General features: G+C 35.3%; 1 protein-coding gene and 1 pseudogene across 1 annotated transcript in view; one reads left to right on the forward strand and one right to left on the reverse strand.

The window, feature by feature from the left end:
• Nucleotides 1-2,455, forward strand: part of LOC113623893 (phosphatidylinositol 4,5-bisphosphate 3-kinase catalytic subunit alpha isoform-like) — a 3,635-nt pseudogene extending 1,180 nt beyond the window's left edge.
• A 1,953-nt stretch (nt 2,456-4,408) lies between these two features.
• PPP1CB (protein phosphatase 1 catalytic subunit beta) overlaps nt 4,409-24,618 on the reverse strand; it is a 37,584-nt gene continuing 17,374 nt past the window's right edge. Inside the window, exons 3-9 of the mRNA XM_027113498.1 lie at nt 23,279-23,410; nt 20,727-20,957; nt 18,787-18,891; nt 16,608-16,679; nt 12,073-12,224; nt 9,153-9,287; nt 4,409-6,223 (exon numbers count right to left, since the gene is read on the reverse strand). Coding sequence (XP_026969299.1) covers nt 6,119-6,223; nt 9,153-9,287; nt 12,073-12,224; nt 16,608-16,679; nt 18,787-18,891; nt 20,727-20,957; nt 23,279-23,410 — 932 coding nt within the window. The 3' untranslated portion in view covers nt 4,409-6,118. The remainder of the gene's footprint in view (nt 6,224-9,152; nt 9,288-12,072; nt 12,225-16,607; nt 16,680-18,786; nt 18,892-20,726; nt 20,958-23,278; nt 23,411-24,618) is intronic.

Consider the following 24,618-nt stretch of genomic DNA (forward strand, 5'->3'; position numbering starts at 1 on the left):
AGTTTGATGCTGATGGCTAAAGAAAGGCTCTACTCTCAACTGCCAATGGATTTTTACAATGCCATCTTATTCCAGATGCATCTCCACAGCTACACCATATACGAATGGAGAAACATCTACAAAATCCCTTTGGGTTATAAATAGTGCACTCAGAATAAAAATTCTTTGTGCAACCTATGTGAATGTAAATATTCGAGACACTGACAAGATCTATGTTAGAACAGGTATCTACCATGGAGGAGAACGCTTATGTTATGTGATAATGTGAACACTCAAAGAGTACCTTGTTCCAATCCCAGGTGGAATGAATGGCTGAATTAAGATATATACATTCCTGATCTTCCTCATGCTGCTCGACTTTGCTTTTCCATTTGTTCTGTTAAAGGCCGAAAGGGTGCTAAGGAGGAACCCTGTCCATTGGGCTGGGGAAATATAAACTTCTTTGATTACACAGATACTCTAGTATCTGGAAAAATGGCTTTGAATCTTTCGCCAGTACCTCATGGACTTGAAGATTTGCTGAACTCTATTGGTGTTACTGGATCAAATCCAAATAAAGAAACTCCATGTTTAGAGTTGGAGTTTGACTGGTTCGGCAGTGTGGTGAAGTTTCCAGATATGTCAGTGATTGAAGAGCATGCCAATTGGTCTGTATCCCGAGAAGCAGGATTTAGTTATTCCCATGCAGGACTGAGTAACAGACTAGCTAGAGACAATGAATTGAGAAAATGCTAACAGCTGCAAGCAATTTGTACATGAGATCCTCTATCTGAAATCACTAAGAGATTTTCTGTGGAGCCACAGACACTTGTGTAACTATCCCTGAAATTCTACCCAAATTAACTGTCTGTTAAATGGAATTCTAGAGATGAAGTAGCTCAGATGTACTGCTTGGTAAACGATTGGCCTCCAATCAACCTCAACAGGCTATGGAGCTTCTGGACTGCAATTACCCAGATCCCATGGTTCAAGGTTTTGCTGTTCAATGCTTAGAAAAATATTTAACAGATGACAAACTTTCTCAGTACCTAATTCCGCTAGTACAGGCCCTAAACTATGAACGGTATTTGGATAACCTACTTGTGAGATTTTTACTCAAAAAAGCATTGACTAATCAAAGGATTAGGCACTTTTTCTCTTGGCATTTAAAATCTGGGATGCACCATAAAACAGGTTTGGCCTGCTTTTGGAGTCCTATTGCTGTGCATGTGGGGTGTATTTGAAACACCTGAACAGGCAGGTTGACGCTATGGGAAGAGCTCATTAACTTAACTGACATTCTCAAACAAGAGAAGAAGGATGAAACACAGAAGGTGCAGATGAAGTTTTTAGTTGAGCAAATGCTGCTACCAGATTTCACGGATGCTCTTCAGGGCTTTCTATTGCCTCTAAACCCTGCTCATCAGCTGGGAAATCTCAGGCTTGAAGAGTGTCGAATTATGTCCTCTGCAAAAAGGCCACTGTGGTTGAATTGGGAGAACCCAGACATCACATCAGAATTACTCTTTCAGAACGAGATTTTTTAAAATGGTGATGATTTATGGCAAGATATGCTAACACTTCAAATTATTTGCATTATGGAAAATATCTGACAAAATCAAGGTTTTGATTTTCAAATGTTACCTTATGGTTGTCAATTGGTGACTGTGTGGGACTTACTGAGGTGGTGAGAAATTCACACTATTATGCAAATGCAGTCTAAAGGAGGCCTGAAAGGTGCCCTGCAGTTCAACAGCCACACACTACATCAGTGGCTCAAAGACAAGAACAAGGGAGAAATATGCAGCCATCGATCTGTTTACATGTTCATGTGCTGGGTATTGTGTTGCTATCTTCATTTTGGGAATTGGAGATGGTCACAATAGTAACATCATGGTTAAAGATGATGAACAACTGTTTCATAAAGACTTTGGACACTTTTTGGATCACAAGAAGAAAAAATTTGGTTATAAACGAGAGCGTGTACCATTTGATTTGACCCAGCATTTCTTAATAGTGATTAGTAAAGGAGCCCAAGAATGCACAAAGATAAGAGAATCTGAGAGGTTTCAGGAGATGTGTTACAAGGCTTATCTAGCTATTCGGCAGCATGTCAATCTCTTCATAAATCTTTTCTCAATGATGCTTGGCTCTGGAATGCCAGAACTACAATCTTTTCATGATACTGCATACATTCGAAAGACCCTAGCTTTAGATAAAACTGAGCAAGAGGCTTTGGAATATTTCATAAAACCAATGATGCACACTATGGTGGCTGGACAACAAAAATGGATTGGATCTTCCACACAATTAAGCAGCATACTTTGAACTGAAATGATAACTAAGAAACTGAAAGCTCAGTATCTGGATTCTATACTGCACTGTTAATAACTGTCAACAGGCAAAGACTGCACAGGAAATGCACAATCCATGAACAGCATTAGAATTTACAGCAAGAATAGAAATAAAATACTATATAATTTAAATAATGTAAACGCAAACAGGGTTTGATAGAACTAATTCATTTCAAAATTAAGCTTTAGAATAATGTGCAATTTCATGTTATGCCTTAAGTCCAAAAAGGTAAACTTCATGATTGTTTGTATCTTTTTTTAAAAAACAAAAAATCCCCCAAAGTATATAGAAATGATGAAGAAGGAAAAAGAATGATTTTTTTGTCTTGCAAATGTTTCATGTTTTGGAATGTGGACACAACAAAGTCTATTATTGCATTAGGTCCATGTAAACTGGAGTTTGATGTTAAATTACACTAAGATTGGAAAATAATGAAATTTTCTTATTAAAAATTTTTTTTCTAATCAGGGGATTTATTTAGAAATTCTGGCATTCAAAAGTACAGGTAAAACTGAACAAGAGATCAAACTTTCTACACTGTATCTAAATTTCACTTTTGTTGAAACATTATAAAGAGAATAAAGATAATAAAACTTTCATCATATACTTATAGGGAATCAATTTATGTTTTATTGAACTGCTGTTGATTTTGCAAGGTACCCTGTCACTTTAAACTCTCTTTAACCACTTTTTAGCTGTTTAAGGAAATTATAAAACACTGAAATCTACTAGCAAAAAAGGGACAGAGTATTTCTACGTGAGGGCACTGGTATAGTCAGGCTATTAAGTGTTTTCTCAGGCACAGCTTTTATTCAAGGATGGATTTACAAGGAAGAGAAGAGGTGGATTGAGTCAGGGCAGCAAGAGTAAAGTAAGCCTATTTTCCTTCTCTAAACACATTTTTAATGTAAAGATGTGAAAGAAAAAAATTTGTTCTTTTGGTTCAGAAGTTAACAGTTGCCAAGCAGACACAGGAATGTACGTGAACTTATATATGGAGATATACTTAAGTTCCTTGGCTCGATATAACACACTTTTATATACTCTTAAGGGACACATCTCAAGATGCTCCTGGTTTTCCCTTAGACAAATTTTTTTTTTTTTAAGGCCTATTATAACCTCTTCCACTTCCAACCAGCCACATTTTAAACTTTAAAATTCTGCTTGCAGGTATTTTGACTCAACATTTTGAACAAACCTGTCCTGCTGATCATGATTAAAATTGGTCCCTGGGCAAAATTAAAATAATGAATGGTAAAGCTTCAAATGCAATTTGTAGTTGATTCTTTCCATTCAAGAACAGAAATGGACCATAATAATCCATGTGATCATCACATTATCACAGTTATCTAGTGTGTTTAATGACTCTGAATGTCATGGCGTTTAGAATAAATCTGAATATAGAAAATTATTAAAAATCAGAGGAAAAATGATATAAATTAGCAACAGGGAAGAACAAATTAGTGACACTAGAATTATAGGATATTTTTCTGCTAAGAAAGTTTTATTTATTTCAAGTAGCAGAGTTACCAAGCAAATAATATTTGTAATGAACACATTATAGGAATAGAAGCTGTTAAAGTATTTTAAGACTGCTTGAATAATTTTAAAACATGATAAATTCCTATTCTTCAAATTCAGCGACCAATATTAATTTGCTTAATTAGTGACTATTTTTTTCATATTCAGTACTGACCTGGCTAAATTACTACAAAAACCCAGTATGTAGGATCCAAATTAATGTGTTTTGACTATTACTAAGATTAATAAAAGACTGCCCTGTCTCCTGCCAAAGGTTTATTTTCTAGACCCCCTTCACACTACGCTGATAAGAATACATCTAAAATTCTATTAAAAATTGCTCAACTTACTCTTCAGCTAGGAAGATATTTAAATCACATTAGATAAAAAGCCTGTGTGACCTAACCTAATACATCATATGCAGTACATGGACAATTTTAAAAAAGAACCAATTCAGTATGCGTTAAAAACATTAAAATCTATTTGAATAAAATGTGTTTAAATGTCTCATTGTAAAGGAAAAAAAAAAAAGGAATAAAATAACCAGTCAGGCTTCATATCAATTAGACAACTTTTACTAAATGAGAAAACTACATTTAAAATGTGCTTTAAAACAAAATGGAATTAGAAAAAAAGACATATGCATTTGAAAGAACGTTGCACTGTGCTGAAAATCAAATCTCTTGCAGTAATACAATACGCCAATTCTTAAAACGTAAATTAACAGAATTCTCAATTTAACAATTTCAAAGACGATATTAAGGTCAAGAATTTCACATCTATGGTAGCACTTATAGAAGGGCATTTATAAATATGATGTCCATCCCTATGAAGCTTACAAATTTGACAACGCTCAATAAAAGCTTTGAGAATCACATCCAAAAGTGTTGCATCCAAAGCATCACAAATCTGTGTCCTGTAAGTTCTCCTTCTAAAATCTTTATGTTGACTTTTCTATTCCTGTCATTTGTTAATACTACCCTTAAAAAAAAAAAGAGAACAGGAAAAGAAATGCTGCAATAAACCCTTGATCATGTACAGAAATTATTGCTACTATAGTTCACTACAAAGCATGTCTATACAATATCATATGAACTTTGATCATGAAAAATCAGAATAAAAATCTTTAGTGACATAAGCCTTACAATCGTATACAACATTCACATGGCAATATTAGACAGTCAAGCACCCAATACCCATAGTTGACAAATGTCCCACTGACCAGCATTCATTTAAATACATCCTTCGTACAGAGGGAGGAAAAAAGAGATAATGTCAGCTTTCCAAGGCTTGTCAAAAAAGGATTCTCATGTTCTGTGGATCTAAAAACAAACAACAACAACAACAACAAAAACCAAAAAACAAAACCAATGCAGGTGAGGGTGTTACCAGAAAGTTAAGCATGCCAAAAAGGTGTTTCGTGCGAATTAAAACCTAAAGCCAAGGTACCACATAATCACATTACCAACTAGTTGGGTATACTAAATGAGCCTTATCTTAAAGTTAAATGAAAATGCTACTGCACAATAGAGCATCAATAAGTTAAAATTAGAGTGCACAAATCCAAATCAGTGGCAATTTCTGTATAAAGCAAAATATTCACTATCAGCTGTAATGTTTGCCCAAACTGATTAAATCACTCGATTGGACAGTTTGCATATTTTTAAAAAATATCTCTAAAATTCCTTTTTACTGTAATGAGGCATAAGTTTTCTTAGTAAGATCAAACAGGTACATAAGTAAATAAGCAATGGAAAATTAAGGTCGATGAATGTCTTTAAAGCTCTTCCCACATTTCACTTTTTAAAATGTCTGGGAAAAAATTTAAAGAATTTACATTATTTTAGCAAAAACAAACAAAACAAAACAAAAACAAGCCCCAAATAATTAAACAACCAAGCAACACTAAAACCACATTACACAGATGGATCATCATGCTTTCATCTGGTTTAACTATCACATCTAGTTTAACTGGGATGCTTTTCAACTTTAAAAACTGTGATACGTGAAGATGTAAATTTAATGGGCAATTCTGAATTTGGATTTAACTTTGTTGAATATTATAACAGAGTATACTTATTACAATACAGTGTAGCACATCTTTCTATTAGAAAAAAATTTAAGATCCTTTACCCGTCTCCTTAAGTTAAAGGTGTGACATCATAAAGGGTGTCAAATGGCTGGATGGTTTTACAGTGCACACTTATATATTATGAAGTATGTCCTTAACAAATCTGATGGTTTCTTTACAGAGTTCCTTTCTTCACCTTTTCTTCGGTGGATTAGCTGTTCGAGGTGGAGTGACGGGACGTCCTGAATTCAGTCCACCATATTGGTACTTAGCTTTCTTTTCAGATGGTTTCAATATCTTAAAGTAAATAATTTAGTAACAATGTTATTTTTTCAAGTACAATAAGTTTAAGGAAATTACTGTTACAATAGTGGGCCTTTCAATAAATGACATCAATTATAAAACTGTAGAAGAAAACAGCAAAGTTCCACAAACATTTCTCACATTTAAAGAGTACAGTAAATGTCTGAATATTGCTATTACTGGTCATTCCATTGATAATTTTAAAATTTTATTTATTTTTTATTGGCGTATAGTTGCTTTACAAGGTTGTGTTATTTTCTGCTGTACAAAAGCTCAAGTACACAAATCCCTTCAACTACCCAATCCTTAGACTTAAGTATCAAAAAAATTTTCAAATTAGCGTATCTCTATGACGAAGAAAGAATACTAGTTTAAGAGTCAAAACACCTAGGTTCTCATCATAATTCTTCTACTATTTAGAGGGTAATTAGTCACAAACTCTTCAGATCTTAATTTATTATGTGTACACAGATCTTTTAAAAAAGCTATATTAGATACCATAAAGTTCACCCATTAAAATGTAACAGGTCAACAATTTTTTATATACTTGCAGCTATACAACCACTGCTATAATCTAACATTAGAACATTTTTGTCACCTCAGGAAGAAACCTTGTTCCCATAAGCAATCACTCCCTCCCTATTTCCATTCTCCACTCCCCTAAAACTCCCTTCAACTCCAAGCAATCACTACTTTACCTTCTCTATTGATTTGTCTTTTCTGGCTATTTTAAATAAATGAAACCACACAATGCGTGGTCTTTTGTGACTGGCTTCTTTCACTAAGATAATGATTTTGACGTTGTAGCATATATTAGTCCTTCATTACTTTTTTTTTTTTGGCCATGCCATGCGGCTTATGGGTTTTAGTTCCCCAACCAGGGATCAAACCAAGGCCCTTGGCAGTGAGAGTGCAGAGTCCTAACCATTGGACCCACCAGGAAATTCCCAGTACTTCACTACTTTTAATTGCCAAACAATACGCCATTTTATGGATATTCCACATTTTGTTTATTCACTCTTTAGCTAGTGACCATCTGGGTTATTTCTACCTTTGGCTGTTATAAATAATGCTCCTATGAATATGCATATATATGTATTTGAGTACCTGTTTTCAATTCTTTCAGGTATATACCTAGGAGTGGAATTGCTGGGTCATATAGAAATTCTATGTTTAACTTTTTGAGGAACTGCCTAACTGTTTTGCGAAGCAGCCACACCATTTTCCATTCCCACTATCAATGCATAAGGTTCCAACTTCTCCACATCCTCACCAATACTTGTTACTTTCTGACATTTAAAAATTACGTTTATTCTTCTGGGTGTAAACACAGCTTTAATCTACATTTCAGGTAGAGAATTTCAGTATTTACATAAAAAACGTGTAGAAAAGATTCATAAGCATTTTTATTCACAGTGTCATAGTGCTCCGGTGGGGCGGGGGCGGGATATATTAATACAACTCCATTATGGCAACTGTTGAAGGATAAGGCCTGGTTACTATGTTTAAACTGAAAATGAGAAATCAAACATTTAGCATTCAAGTCTACTAACTGATAGAAACAAACCCCTTCTACATTTAGAAAGAGAAATACAGTGTGTGATATTAAGGACATAAAATAACCTTTGCAAAAAGCTAAGTATTAAAGTGACTTAAGTCCATGAACAAGAATGATTTTAAGGAGCACACTAAAGTTAAAGCTGGTCTCTCTCTCTTTTTTTTGCGGTACGTGGGCCTCTCACTGTTGTGGCCTCTCCCATTGCGGAGCACAGGCTCCGAATGCGCAGGCTCAGCGGCCATGGCTCACGGGCCCAGCCGCTCCACGGCATGTGGGATCTTCCCGGACCGGGGCACGAACCCGTGTCCCCTGCATCGGCAGGTGGACTCTCAGCCACTGCGCCACCAGGGTAGCCCTGGTCTCTTTTTAAAATGTAAATGTCTCTATGTTCACAAATTGATACTTTAAGATTATTTGGAAAATTTTTCTTAGGTAAATATTCTACATTATTTTAATCGAAGTTCATAATATAACTCTCTCCACTCAACGCCTGTCCTACCTATTCATCTTGCAGAAGAAAACAAAATCTAAATTATTCACTGAATTTACATTCTTTTAGTAGGTAAGCCACTATCTAAGGATTCATACAGGAATTTAACAATTTAAACATCTGCATCAAGAATGACTGACACGACTCAGGTTTCCTAAAACTCTAATTATGGGTTATATACCAAAAAGACTGGAGCGTTTGTGAATGAAAATAGAAATCTCTAAAGGAGTCTATGAGTGATTTTACTTCTGAACAAAACTGATTTTCTATACTAACTGAAGGGAAGAACACAATCTGAAAGAAAATTCTTCTGACAATAGTTTAAATTAGATTTCTAGTTGTTAAAACCTTTTGGTTACCAAAGGGGAAAAGGGGTGGCGGAGGGATAAATTAGGAGTTTGGCATTAGCAGATTCAAACTACTATATATAAATTAGATAAACAACAAGGTTCTACTGTATAACACAGGGAACTATATTCAATATCCTGTAATAAATCACAATGGAAAAGAATATGAAAAAGAATACATATATATGTATAACTTAATCACTGCTTTACACCAGAAACTAACACAACATTGTAAATCAACTATACTTCAATTAAAAACAAAAGAGGGGCTTCCCTGGTGGCGCAGTGGTTGAGAGTCCGCCTGCCAATGCAGGGGACACGGGTTCGTGCCCCGGTCCGAGAAGGTCCCACATGCCGCGGAGCAGCTGGGCCCATGAGCCATGGCCGCTGAGCCTGTGCGTCCGGAGCCTGTGCTCCGCAACAGGAGAGGCCACAACAGTGAGAGGTCCGTGTACCGCAAAAAACAAACAAAAAAACAAACAAAAAAAGAGATTTCTAGTTGTTCAAAGTTTATATATTATATCATACCTGAAATGAACACATCAAAGTTTCATCCACACTCATCATTCCACCAGCATTATCAAACTCGCCACAGTAATTTGGGGCTGAAAATAGGGTTACCAATTGTCGCTTAGCAAAGAATTCATATCCATCTTCCACCACCTGGCAAAGGAAAAGTCAAAAGAAAAAACACACTTATTTATGTGTTCTTTGAAATTCTCAACCATTAATACTAATTAAGATTAATGTGACAAATACCTGAAAAAAAAAGAAAACCCTGTTTTGTTTTGGAAGCTTGATTTTTGTTCCACTTTCTAATTTCCTATTAGTATTACATAGCCACACACTGAAAACTTTTACTAAGTTGAGCTTACTGTACACAGATCACACTACAAAAAATTAGCTGCCTATAGATTACACTTCTTTGTGTGTAACTCTTTTCCTTAATGATTTAACATGACTTCTAGAATCTGTTGTCAATTCCTGAGTGAACTAAACAATTTGTGTTTCCCAGTCTACAGATTTGAGAGGTATGCAATGACATGTAAATATTTTCTATTTATTTTTAGTAGGCAAGAATACTTTCTAAAGTCTTCTAGGTATTCTGATTAAGCAAAATTATCCTACAATACTTGGAGAAAGCACTTCCACAATTATTTACATTTTTATATAATTCCTACTTTAGTATCAGGTACATGTGCCGGTTGTTATCACCTCATGGTAAAATTTAGATATTAACCTTTTCTGTTAAGACTCTGTCCACCTTATCTACTCCAGCTCAGCATACTGCTTGGCACTCAGTATGTCCTTTTAGTTCTTAGTTTGCTCGTTCACTTATTTATTCACGTATTTACTAAAGAACAGGGTTTTAAAAAAAGGAAATATCTGTAGTTTGTGTTGTTTCCCATCATAAATCTCTTAATTTTAGAGACAGTAAGTTTGAAAATAAGCAGAACAGGATTTTGGAGGTGTCTAGAAAAAGATCATGCAAACTAAGGTAGTTCAGTAACCTGACTTTTAAAAATCATCACTATTTCTGAAAAGACAAATGAATAGAGACCTATAGCTGAAAAAACTGATTATCAGTGGATATTTTATTAGGAAACTCAGCAACTCTGCCCTGTTATCTTGTGGAAGACTTATTTTAATTTACCTAAACTATAAATACAATGTTCACTGATTAAAAAATATGCCAAAAGCAAAGGATTTGGGGACATAACTTCACTTAATTGAACTAGGAAATTTTAATAGAAAAAAAGGCATTTGATATACAACATGTGCAGAAAATGAGAGGCCTGTCATCTTTGTTATCACACAGGATCACATAAAGAAGGTAGAAGTAGTCAAGGGTTATGGGCAGCAAGACCACAGAAAAAAGGGGAGTACTGTAGAATAGCATATAATTAACAAATTTTGCCTTAACGAAGAAATAACAAGGAATCTTTAAGTATTATACTTACAAATTTCAAATACTTAAAAAAGTAGCAAAAAAAGATTTTAAAAAATGCTTTTCAATGTATTTTAAATTAGTTATGTTCTAGAGAGCATGTTCTAGAGAACATGAGGACTTGATATATTGTTAAAATAAGCTTTTGTTAACAAGCACTAACTACATGTTACAATATGTCAGTAAATTCACAAGGCAGTGGATATTCAAAGGCCAACAAGTCACAATTCTCTCCTTAAAGAGTATATAATCTGGGCTTCCCTGGTGGCGCAGTGGTTGAGAGTCCACCTGCCGATGCAGGGGACACGGGTTCGTGCCCTGGTCTGGGAAGATCCCACATGCCGCGGAGCGGCTGGGCCCGTGAGCCATGGTTGCTGAGCCTGTGAGTCCGGAGCCTGTGCTCCGCAATGGGAGAGGCCACAACGGTGAGAGGCCCGCGGAGTATATAATCTGTCGGTGAAGGACAAAAAACCCCCAAATACGCCTAAATTGTACATGTATTTTTTTTCAATGAAAATTCAAATACACACAAAACTAGAGAGAGTTCAATAAACTCCCATTTACTCACCAACCTGATTCAATAATTACCAAGACTTTGCTACATTTATTTCATTTACCCACCCCCGCTTTTCTCTGCTGATGTATTTTATTTTTTTAACATCTTTACTGGAGTATAACTGCTTCACAATGGTGTGTTAACTTCTGCTTTAAAACAAAGTGAATCAGCTACACATATACATATATCCCCATATCTCCTCCCACACTCCTTATCCCACCCCTCTACGTGGACACAAAGAACTGAGCTGATCTCCCTGTGCTATGTGGCTGCTTCCCACTAGGTATCTATTTTACATTTGGTAGTGTATATATGTCCATGCCACTCTCTCACTGCTTCCCAGCTTACCCTTCCCTCTCCCCGTGTCCTCAAGTCCATTCTCTATGTCTGCATCTTACTTTTGTTATTTTAAAACAAACCCTAGATACATCATCTTACCCTATATACTTGAGGAGGCATTTTGAAAAATATGGACATCCTTCTTACATAGCAATATGTATCATCACAGAGCTAAAACAATTAACAACAACTCCTTGATATCTAATACCTAGCCTATAATCGAATTTCCCCAATTGTCTCTTTACAGTGTGGTTTGTTCTTATCAAAATCCACACAGTTCATTTGATTTTTATCTATAATATGTAACTATCATATTAAAATGGGGTCAAATATTTCTAGAAAGCTTCAGACAAGAACTGAAAAATTTGTTAGTATTGCAGTACACTACAAAAATATATTCCTTTGAAACCTTTCCCCTTAGAGGGTGAGAAAGGGTTAACTAATCATTAGATTGTTAATTGTGAGATCAAGGTATAGGCTTTACCTCTTCTACTGCTTTCCTTGTGTAATTAGCTTTCTTGGATCTCAATTTCCTCAAAAATAAAAGGAGTACACCTGGGTGAAGTTAATAAACATCAAAACATCCAAGTTTTGTTATTTCATACCTGATGAGCTCGACAAATCAAGTCTAAATCATGACGATTCAGAAATTTACTGACTACGTCAGCTCCAAAAGTGAAGGAAACACCACGATCATTTTCTCCCCAACCTTGCACATCCTTATCTGGGTCAGACCACAGCAAATCACAGAGCAACCCTTTAAAGAATAAAAACACAGCAATGAAAAAACAAAACAAAATTTATAAAATAAAGTATATCTACATCACATTTGTTCTCCTGTCCTCTTACCCTTTAATAATAGTAATAATCACTTGCCCCCTAGTATCCCAGCCCATCAAACTTAGCCATTTTTTGTTAAAGTAACCATGCAAATACAACTGTGCCCGACTTAAAGCAGTACTCGCCAACCCTTTCCACAGATAAGACATGTGTGCATGGCTCACTCTAAAGCATATATTGGAAAAGGCTGTTCATCTTTTGTCTATAGTTTCTCTGTATGGATAACCAATTGACCCAGTAGCATTTCCTGAACAGTTCATCCTTTCCTTACAGAGCTAGCTATCCTGTTTCTGGTGCTGTAGCCTATTCCATTAATCTACTTTATTTAACACTGAGCCAATAACACACTAGAGCTTTTAAATAAATCTTCCTATTTGGTAGGCCTACCCCCTGCTTAATATTTTTCTTCAGGATTGTCTTGGTTACTTTTAATCCTTTGTTCTTCCACATATAAACCTCTGAATCAGTCTGTCAAATTCTGTAGACCTAATCGAGATTTCATTGGAACTAATTTGATCTATAGATCAATTTGATGGAAGAAAACATTTTCTACAAAAGCCTGGAGGATTTAAATAAAGTATATGGAGGAACAAAATCAGATCAGATCCTTGACTTTAGAATGTTTTGGGCTTAAAAAAAAGAGGTCAGAGCTAAAAATATTTATCTAAGTATCTTCATCTTACTAATAGTAGTGTAAATCTTAGAAGGGACTGAGACCATCTTGGGAATGTAAAGTAAGAAGACCAGTAAATGAACAGGAATCTGACACTTAATAAGCAGGCAGAGAAGGAATGAGCAAAAAGTATTGGGAAGGAATAGTCAAAACAAAAGGAAGAGATTAGAATAGTAGGATCTCCTGAAAGGGTAAGAATTATCTAGAAGTAGGAAATGGTTAAGTTTCAAGTACAATGAACAAGTGGATTAGGACAAAAACCTATGCTATTTACAATTAGATTACTAGACCATAATGAAAGCAATATCTTGATGGTTGAGGGGAAGAGAGAGGGTAAAGTCAAGTTGTAGTGAGATTAAGAAAGGGTGGATGTTGAGATGGTGATATTTAGTTTTCTAAGAACTATGGTACTAAGGGAAGACTGTTTTAGAATGAGTCAGCTTTAAAGTTTTTTTTTGATAATCCATATACCTCATAATATAGCTTATCACGAAAGGAGATCTTCATTTTGAGTAACAGTACAGCTTATCTTGATAGGGGAAGTATCTAAAACACCCTGTAGAAATCGTGGCAATGCACGCTTAATTTCTATCATTATTTCCTAAACTCCTGTCATGATGTTTTAAGAAATCCACCAGCATACAAAATCCACTGGGATGGTCTCAGTTTAAAAGCTCTTTCTGGTCTCTAAAGAATCAGAAGCTGATTCTTTAAATACACACACACACTGCTCTATAATGCTCATACTTTCCAGTCTGTTTCCACAGAAGAAGCAGTGAGGTCAAAATATTATTCTATAATTTTAATGTGACAATAAAACTAGAATGTAGTTGCTTTTGGAATTATCTGGAAAATGCAACAGCCTAGATGCGTACAAAATCAAATAACTGTAGCAGTAACAATGTGGCGTTCCTTAATCTTAATGGATTGAGACAAGAATCTCAGAGTCAAGGTTCAATGTTTATAATCCAATCCCTAATGAATAAGCAATATAATCATTAGGCTATTGTCTCAAAAAACATAATTTATAAATTAAATTTCTAAAGATTACAGAGAATATGAAAGCTCAAAATGACTGTTTTTAGCATCTCGGAAACTTCCCATTAAAATATGATAAAAAGAGAAACCTAACGTGCCATCCTTGAAACTGATTTATGTCTGAACTATACCAACAACAGAAACTCTGAAGATGGTATCACTTGATATTTATATTGTATCTTATTTTAAATAAATACCCTATTATTTAAATACTAGTTTCTATTAGGTTTGGTCAAATATATTCTATAATTATAATCAAAATCTGGAAAAATGCATGTTTTCTTTTTATAATCAATACAAAAACATCGTGTCACTCAAGTAAGTTATGAGACAACTTACTGCAATATGCAGTATGTTGGTGGCTTACTGATAATAGAGGATCTATACAACTGTTTATAACGGTTGCTTTATAGTCATGAGTAGCATTCTGAGTGGTATCATTACACTTTCAGTATACTTTAGTACACTGAGTAAAACAGTACAATCACACTTGAAAACAAGCAACCAGATGCATGTTATTAACAATTCAATTTAGAGGTTTAGCCATGATTTACTCAGGCACTGGTTCACAAATATTTTTTAATGCTTACTTTTCTATAGTCTTTGGATCTTAAGAGTGGGAAATGAAGTTAGTACCATCTAGCCCAACCCTATTTGATGAATAATCAATTCTCCTTTACAAAATTACCAATAAATAATTCTCTTATCAGTAAGCTAAAAGACCTTTCCCCTCCATATATATATATAATGTTCCTAATGTATAATAGGATTTCTAGACCCTATGGCGCTCTAGGCGATCCTCATTTTAGATATTAGTTTGTTGAGAACTGATGAATACAATAGGTATACGGTGGGTCTGACTACACAGATAACGGGACAATTAATTCAATAATGTAAGTTTTTTTTTAAAGCCTGGTAGAAACTGAGCGAAAGGGCAATTTTGCTTTTGTTAATGCTTTTAATAGTATGACAGTGTGACATAATAAAAATACTTTTGGTCTTTGTTCCCATTCCTGACACAAAGCTAAAACCCTTGGAATTTCCTGATAGAAGTGTCTTGTTGTTCATAAGGAGCCTCCTTTCCATCACACCTGAGTTTAGGCTAATGAGGGGACCTAGGTGGATTGGGAGGGACCCAGAAACTTCACCATGGGACCCAGTCAGCACAAAGACCGAACACATGGTTAGAGAGTTAGAACTTTCAGCCCTCCCACTCCGTACCCGCCACCTCTGGGGAGGGGTGAGAGTGGAGGGCTAGAAACGAAGTTCTATAAAAACCCTTGAACAACTAGATTTGGGTAGCTTCCAGGTTGGTGAACACGCTGATGCCAAAGGGTGTGGAAGCTGTTCACCTACCAACACGGGGCTCTCCCCATACCTTTGCCCTGTGTATCTCTTCCATGTGGCTGTTCCTGAATTTGTATCCTTTATAATAAACTGGTACATGTCTAAGTAAAGCATCTGAGGAAGTGGTTGTGGGAACCTCTGAATTTGTAGTCTGCCAGGCAGAAGTGTGGTTCTCCTGGAGACCCCACTTGAGGCTGGCATCTGAAGTGGGAGCAGAATTGTGGAATGGAGCCCTTAACCTGTGGGGTCTGGGCTAACTTCAGGGGTTAGTGTCAGAATTGAAATGAACTGCCAGATACCCACATGGTTTTGGAGAATAGGCTGTGGTATGGAAAAACTGCACACACTGGTTGTCAGAAAATGTCACACAGAAAGGTACTGATGTTTTAAGCAAAAGTTGAACTGAGGAAACAACACACTAACTGCATTCAATTCACAGGTCTTCATGGTATTTTATGATATGAACACCGTAATTAGTACATATACCAGTACTCAAATATGAATAATTATCCTTTAAAAGCCAACAGAAAAGTCAGGGTAAGTGGCAACTGTACCTAACATTTATTTATAAAATTACATTAGGCTTATTTGTTAATCAACACAGCAATTTATCCTCAGTTGGAACTTATTTGCTTCTGTTTTATTTGCTTTACTGAAAATCTGAAAGTTATTCTCAATATCTGCATAGTCAATTTTCATATTTTTTTCACATAAATGTTCACAATTTTCATAACATTAACCACACATCTCTAGAGCCTTCTGTCTCACGAGCCTTAAGAGCTCTAAAACTTTGAAATATGGATGATACAGAAAATAACAGAAAACTACTAGATAAAGTAAAAGAAGGTAATTGTAACCTTGGTTAAGAAAGACTATTTTAATTTAAAAACTTTCGACTAATTTTTAACAACTGTTTGAAGAACATAACCAATGTTGATATGAATAAAGGAATTTAGAAAGACTGGAAGGTAAGGGGACTCAATAGCAGAACTTTTGTGAAAAGTAAGTTTGACAGAACCATATTATGGTTATATATAAAATTTAAAACTTCTGTACTTTGGAGTATTAGTGGAAAGTGAAATATTTTGTATTATTCCAAGTAATCTGTAGTTAGTTTATTGACTATAAAAAAAGCTCTATTATTTATTACACAATACAATCCTACTTCCATTAAATATAATTAAGTTCAAATATGCCAACATTTTACATTAAATATTGATTAAACTTCTCTATATACTTAACCTGTATCAGGGACATCAGTGGGTCTCATAATTCTCCGAATCTGCTCCATGGATTGCAAGTCTGGTGACAGTCCTATAAATGAAAAGATGACTCATAGTACTGACATCGGAAAAATTTTCACTCAAATAAAAAGCATTTAATCAAAGTAGATTTACTATGTGAAATTAAAGATACTTCAAGTGTTCCTTTCAATGTTATCTTTAATATATTGGGTTATTAAATAGAATCCCACTTTGATACAACAGAACATTACCATTAGGTCTTCTCCATTTTTCCCTACCAGGGGAATAAAACTTTTCATTTCAAAAGATTTTTCAAGGAAAAAAAAATCCTACCACTCTTCTTTCTTTCCAATCATTCCCTGCTCTTCATAGGTACGCACTCAATTCCAATCCTTCCTACTAAGAAGTTTTGCCACTTCTTACCACTTAAACATGTTTACTTAAAGTGCTCACCATGTCCCATTAAGACCTTCCTACATCCCACTCCAACATGCTCAATTTCTTACATAAAAGCATAACTGTTGATCAGAAAGATAAACAAAAAGCACATGAAAATACTTAGAAATCTTTTAAGTAACCTAGTATTTCTCTTTGGTAGACAATTCAAGTCTCACATTCCATATTCAATATTCATATTGCTACATTTCTATTCTTTTTTTAAAAAAAATTTTTATTGGAGTATACTTGATTTACGATGTTGTGTTAGTTTCAGGTGTAGAGCAAAGTGAATCTGTTATACATATATCTCTCTCTTTTTTTTTTTTTTGGTACGCGGGCCTCTCACTGTTGTGGCCTCTCCCGTTGCGGAGCACAGGCTCCGGACGCGCAGGCTCAGCGGCCATGGCTCACGGGCCTAACCGCTCCACGGCATGTGGGATCTTCCCGGACCGGGGCACGAACCCATGTCCCCTGCATTGGCAGGCTGACTCTCAACCACCGTGCCACCAGGGAAGCCCCAACTACATTTCTATTCTTAACTATACTAATGTGCAAGAGCTACAATTTCTTCCATGTTTAGTATCTACTGTAAAATGTTTCAATTAACATAGTAAATTATGTCCTATCAGAGAATAAACAAGTATTACCTCAAGCGTAGATAAGTGCATCAATCTGTCTTTTAGCATTTTTCTACCTTAATTCTTCCTGCACACAGATGAAAAACTAATTTTCTTATAGTATTTTCATTAAACTATCTCCCTGTACAAAAACCCAATATGGCTATTAAACCATTCAAAAAACTCCTTTGCTCAGTGTTCAAACCTCCATAATCTGATCCCATCATTCCCCATATATATTTGACATTCTAGTTAGGCCAGTCCTCACACATTCCTTCAACTAGAAAGACTGTCTCAAGTCCTTTTCACCTCCAAAACCCATGCCTCTGTAAATGTTTGCCCAACAATTCTCTACCTTTCCTGACTTTTCACTATAATTACTGTCTCAACAAATACACATAATTAAATTCCTTTCATTACTCAATTATCTGTTTTGAAAATGTTTTATCAATAGGTTTTAAATGCCTCAAGATAGCCAGATCATACACTATCTATATATTTGCACGGCATCTAGCCAAGTGCTAGACACATGTTAGTTTTTCAAATGAACTTTCATATATTCAAGGTTATTTAACACGTCATACAGAATAATTTATCATAGTACTAAAAAATTATTTTTAGGACTAAAGCAGACATATTACATAAAACCTAGAACTCTTGGCATGTGAGAACATTAAACATTGAGTTTAATATTATATATATGTTATATTTATATATTTATTTATATAACATAAATATATTTAGTATTGTATTTGGATTCTGATGAAAAGTATTTAATAAAGATGGGAAAATGGTCATGATCCTCTCATTTTTACTGATAGTAGAGGTATCCTTCTGTCAAAACTGAGGCAAAGGAAAGACATTTTTTCAAGCAAAACTCTGGTTTATCCTCATATGTGAAATTCTTTAAAGACAAGTACTAAATTTGCATTTTCATTATGTAAATAACCACAAATTTCTAGTTATTAAAAGACATTTTAGCCATGTTTCAAACAGTTTTAATCACTTGAGTTTTCAAATAAGCACTGCTTTGTTTTTCCACGGCATCTCAATTATTATAGGCCTTTTCTAAATAATGGAAGAAAAAGAAGAAAAACCCATAAGGTGAATTTATTAGTCTACCTCCATGACAACAGAAGATCTTCTCATCCACAATGGCAGCTATAGGCAGACAGTTGAAACAATCAGTGAAGGTCTTCCACAATTTAATATTAAACCTTCGTTTGCCTATAAAAAGGACAAGGAATAGAATAAATCTAAAACTGTTCTCATTAGTTATCTAACAGCAACAGACTTATGAATGATTCCAATTTTATGTTTATTTAGCACTTGTTTTTTCTATAATGAGTGTGACTTGTATACTTTTAAAAAGGTAATAAGTATAATAAACATTCAGCACCTTCAGTAAAATTACAAAGACTACAAATATAGTGCCAGGTGTTTTATGAAACACTTTTGCCTTTTAAGGTCACTATAATATAGCAACTTTGAAACAATCTAATAGACTATTAGTTTAATTTTCCGTTCAAAATGTTAAATACCTAGCCAAGTAAGTAAGCAGAAATGAAAAGGGTGCCTCTGGAGACTGTCCGCTTTAACTCTAGTGCACTGGTAACACGGCATAAACTTACTGCCAAGAAAGGAGAATTTCCAGGTGCTTAACTGGCATTCACTTCTGAGTAAATTTTTACTTGGCACCATAGTAAGTATAAGTAGAGACACAAAGGCTATAATTTTCCTGGAGTCTAGCATAAAGAGCTACAACAAGCACAATCTCAAGTGCACGTTCACCTTTTTGGAGTTACCTGATTTTTCTGAATTTGGCAGTAAGTTGCAACAACTAACCCAACGGAGGGATAAAAAGACACAAAGCACTAATTTCCTATGCTTTTATGCCATAACCTGCCCCTCAATGAACAAGTATAACTCAAAGTGTTTACAAGCTGCTCTCAACATAATTTCATTTGATGTCACTTCTATCCTTGAGGATATTGAAGTCCATATTTTATCCTTTAATAATATACCTCTATTTCTAATGTAGCTTTAGAAAAGTGGTTGCAGCTTGATGTACTACAATCCACTTCCTGTCTACTGGTCTGATTTAAACAACTGAAACCGTTAACAGTACACGTTAGAAATAAAAATGCAATATGTAAAATCAAATACAAAATCACTCCCACTAGAATGTAAACTCCATAAGAATAGAGATCATCTCTCTTGAGCACTGCTGCATTCCCAGTATTTAGAATAGTACCTGGCATATAATACATCCTCAAACATTTGTCAAATAAACGATTACATGAATCAAGAAGATAGGGGTTCTAAAAGAACTCTACCATAATTAAGGATGGAAAAAAGCAAAAAAACAAAATTCAATTTGAAAATCATTGTTAATTGGTTCCAAATTTAATTAACCAAACATGTTCATTCACTCCCATACTCTAACAAAAGCAAAACACCAAAGTCAAATGTAGTAGGGTAATTCAGTAATTAACACTTGGAAACACTACCACACAACAGCGAATCAGTGATTTCTTACTGATGAAAAAGAGTACAAAATAAGGACATCCAGAGTATTCAATATCCTTATCTCTCTAGTTTTACAGGCACAGATTAAAATTCTAATAAACTTCAACTTTTAAATAATTTTATAGAACTTCTCAATATTCTTTGTGACACAGGGTCAATAAGAGTTTCTGTCATATCACAAGAAAGTTGAGAGTTAAAACCTTAATGGAGACTAGAAAACCACAGGCTACTGTCTATAGTGACCTCTGTTCCACTTGGATATTTTTACTATACAAACTAATTATAAGAGGGCCTTTCAGCTGAGTAAGCTGCAATTAACCTGAAACAACATGACCAAGGAGATCCCCAGGAACCAATTTAATTAATAACATGTTTCCCAGTTTTAGGTTCCTCTTTTATGTAAGGCTCTCTTCTTGGGCTTCTGTTTGATAGACCACATTTTTAAAAACTCTGAATTGAAGGAACTCTTTTGAAATGGAAAACTATTAAGGAATTTTTCCTTTAATAAGAAATAAGCTTTTATTTTTACTTACATTCATCATAGAATCCATAAATGCGATTGATGCTAGCACACTCATGGTTTCCTCTTAAGAGAAAGAAGTTCTCGGGATATTTGATTTTATAGGCCAACAGCAAACAAATGGTTTCCAAAGACTGCTTTCCTCTGTCCACATAATCTCCTAAGAAAAGATAGTTGGCTTCTGGGGGGAAACCTCCATATTCAAATAATCGCAGTAAATCTGTATACTGTCCATGAATATCTCCTAAAAATAGAAAAAAACAGTTTTAGAAAATTTATGGTTACTGTGGTACACAGACAGCTTCTATGAAATGATTCTCAATGTTTATACCCTTATGTAATCCTCTTCTCTTGAATGTGGGCCGTAGCTAGTGACTTACTTCTAACAAAGAGGATACAGCAAAAGTGAGATGGGCTTTCACTTCTGAGATAAAGTTACAAAAAATTGTAACTTCCCATCTTGCTTGCACTCTCTCTTGCCTTCTCTCATGCTGGATGATGAAGCCACCTAATGGAGAAGCACATCTGGTAAAGAACTAAAGGAGGCCTTTGGTCAACAACTCATTAGGAACTGAGGTCCTCAGTCCATTGGCCCATAAGGAACTGAATCCTTTCACAATTGAGCCCTGAGATGACTGCAGGCACAGATGACACCTTAACAGGCTGTGAGAGACTCAGACCCAAAGGACCCAGCTAAGCTGTGCCTGAATTCTTAACCCACAGAAACTATGAGATGATAAATTAATGTTGTTAAGCCACAAAGTTTTGGGATAATTTGTTATGCTAATACAGTTACACTATCTGGTAGTTTAACTTAGGTCCACTTTTTTATACCTAGTAGTGAGCAAACAGCAAAAACTTAGAAATATTTAGTATAAATAACTTCTACTACCTTCAAATTATTCCTGTATTAAAGCATTTGAGTATCTTGTTGAGAATATGACTCACTTTAATTTTAAGATGACATCATTTGCTTCATTTCCACAAAATTTCAACTACCACCTCTTACTTACAGGTGATACTCTAAGCTAATTAATTTATTCAACATTTACTTAGTTAATATCTCTTAATTGCTACGCACTGTATAAAGGAACACCAAGTACATGACTTAATAAGCCACATAAGAGGAAAAAAGTATTTAAAGAGCACACTATGCATCTGCAGGTTACATGGTGTGAATGTGGATCACTAAAAAACATGCAGGGGAATGAAAAGGTCTGCATATAGCAAATAATCCTTGATTGAACAAAAGCTGATGGTTAAGTTCATAAAAGCTAAGTGACAAATACTAACAGTTACTAGAAGAAAAACTGCACTATCAAACCAAAAGTCAGTGTAATACAGCATTTATACCACTTCCCACGTTATGTGAACTACAGAAAAATGCTTTCTGTGCCAACAGTTTTTCTAGCTTTAACAATGCAATCAAACTGGGACGAAGTGAGAGAGTGGCATGGACTTATATCTACTACCAAATGTAAAACAGATAGCTAGTGGGAAGCAGCCGCACAGCACAGAGAGATCAGCTCGGTGCTTTGTGACCAGCTACAGGGGTGGGATAGGAAGGGTGGGAGGCAGATGCAAGAGGGAGGAGATATGGGGATATACATATATGTATAACTGATTCACTTTGTTATAAAGCAGAAACTAACACACCATTGTAAAGCAATTATACTCCAATAAAGATGTTTAAAAAAAATGCAATCACTCAACTAATTTTTTTTTTTTTTTTTTTGGCAGTACACGGGTCTCTCACTGCTGTGGCCTCTCCCGTTGCGGAGCACAGGCTCCAGATGCACAGGCTCAGCAGCCATGGCTCACGGGCCCAGCAACTCCGCGGCATGTGGGATCCTCCCGGACCGGGGCACGAACCCATGTCCCCTGCATCGGCAGGTGGACGCTCAACCACTGCGCCACCAGGGAAGCCCCAGGTTAACTTTAACTAAGGTTAAAGTTTTAGTTTTTGGCCAAAAGCCACTGTAAGATTTGAAAGATCAAATACAAATTGTATAAAGTTATATAATCTTCAAAATAAATTAAAATGATCACATCTAAGTTAGAAAACCATGGATAGTGCCATACTGACCTCCGAAATTCTATACCTGTTTTTTCTAACCAGTGTACTGGCATGCCCTTTCTCCAGATCCTAGACAACAATGGATATCAATTTTTGACATTTTTTTTTCAATCTGATCAGAGTTCCAGATTTATTTTTAAATTGCATTTCACTGATTACTGGTGAGGCTGAGGATCTTATGTTTACTGGCCACTTGAATTTCTTCTACAATCTGCCTCCACCCCTTAAATTTTATCGTATTACCTTTTTCTTGTTTCTAAGAACGCTTTATATAGTGTGAACAGCAATCTCTTAATCTGTTGTATATACAGCAAACATGTTCTTCTTGTCTCTAACTTGTCATTTTATAAAAGTCTCAATTTCTATAATTTAATGTAATAAAACCTAGCAATCCTTTTTTTAACAAAAATTTTTAGGTGTTTCCTCAATCATCTTCAATGTAAATATAGGATTCAAGAGACTGTTTCCTACTTTACCCATTTACATACCACAAATTTTCAGTGGCGCTTCCAATTCCAAAAGAATAGGCTGGCTGAGAAAGATCTCCCGAGACTTGATACATAAGCCCCGAACTTCTGCTTCAGTCATCTGCACAATCTTTCCTGGACGACATCCTCGTACTGGTAAACAATAAACAAAATGGTCAGTTTTCTAAAATTTATCCATAAAATAATAATTCTTAAAAAGGAGTCATGCCCATATTTTGAAGATCAGAAGAGTCACGTAGGCAGCAAACTACCAGATATCCTGTTGTGTCCTATGGCTGACAGTAAGGCTGACAGTAAGGTTATTCCATGACCTCTGGCTCTTCTCTATCTCCACTGTTGTGGTTTCTGAGGCTCCTCAAAGCTGCTGCCATGGAAATGCGGTCTTCTTTGTTCTCCAGTGGCCAACTTAAAGCCTCACAGCCCAAGTGACTAAGACTCATTAATTAATATGGTTCTCAGTAACTTCTGGGATGGAGTGGGGAGGAATGGTCCATGGGTAGTTCCTTATTTGCCCTACTGAACTCAACAATCATTTCCTCTCATCATTACCTTCTCCACTGGCTCTTTCTCTTTAGATACACTGCTAGCTCCCATTCTATCTCATTTTAAAAAGGAAACAGAGACTATACTTCTATATACTCCTATCATTTCCCATTTACAATTAAGTCCATGAATTTCTTGCTAAAAATTGCTGATTCCTTTGTCAGGCTGAGAGAGGCTTAAAAAAAAAAGTCGTCCCCCCCGTCAAAGCCTATTCGTGTATATATTCCATAAGTATAGTAATATATAAGTAACAAGGAGGAAACAGAGCCAATGTTGAAATGTGTTTTAAGCAAATATGACAGTTAATAAGATCATCTCTGAAATTCAAAACAATTATCAGCAGAACTGCCTTTATTAAAAGAACTTAGCATAACTTCTACATTAGTACTAGTTCTCAAACATCAATTACCTACTTCCCATAAACATCTGAATTTTTTTAAGATGAAAAAAACACATCTAACTTTGTATCTTCCACTAAGTATCTAGAATACTAGCTTAGATTCAATGCTCTGCAATAGGAACAATTCTTAATCTTGGTATGAAATTTTTAAAAATTAATTTATTTATTTGGCTGCATTGGGTCTCAGTTTATCAGTCAACTGATAAAAAGGAATAAATCAAGGCCGCCCGTTGAGCATCTTTTCACGTGCCCGTTGGCCATCTGTATATCGTCTTTGGAAAAATGTCTATTCAGGTCCTCTGCTCATATTTTAATTGGGTTTTTTTTTTCATGTTAAGTTGTATGAGTTCACTTTTATCCATAAAGATATCCAACTGATTTAGCACCATTTATTGTA

The sequence above is a fragment of the Aethalodelphis obliquidens genome, unplaced genomic scaffold (assembly GCF_003676395.1).
Source record: "Aethalodelphis obliquidens isolate GAN/ISIS:26980383/991018 unplaced genomic scaffold, ASM367639v1 scaffold12, whole genome shotgun sequence".
NCBI lineage: Eukaryota > Metazoa > Chordata > Mammalia > Artiodactyla > Delphinidae > Aethalodelphis > Aethalodelphis obliquidens.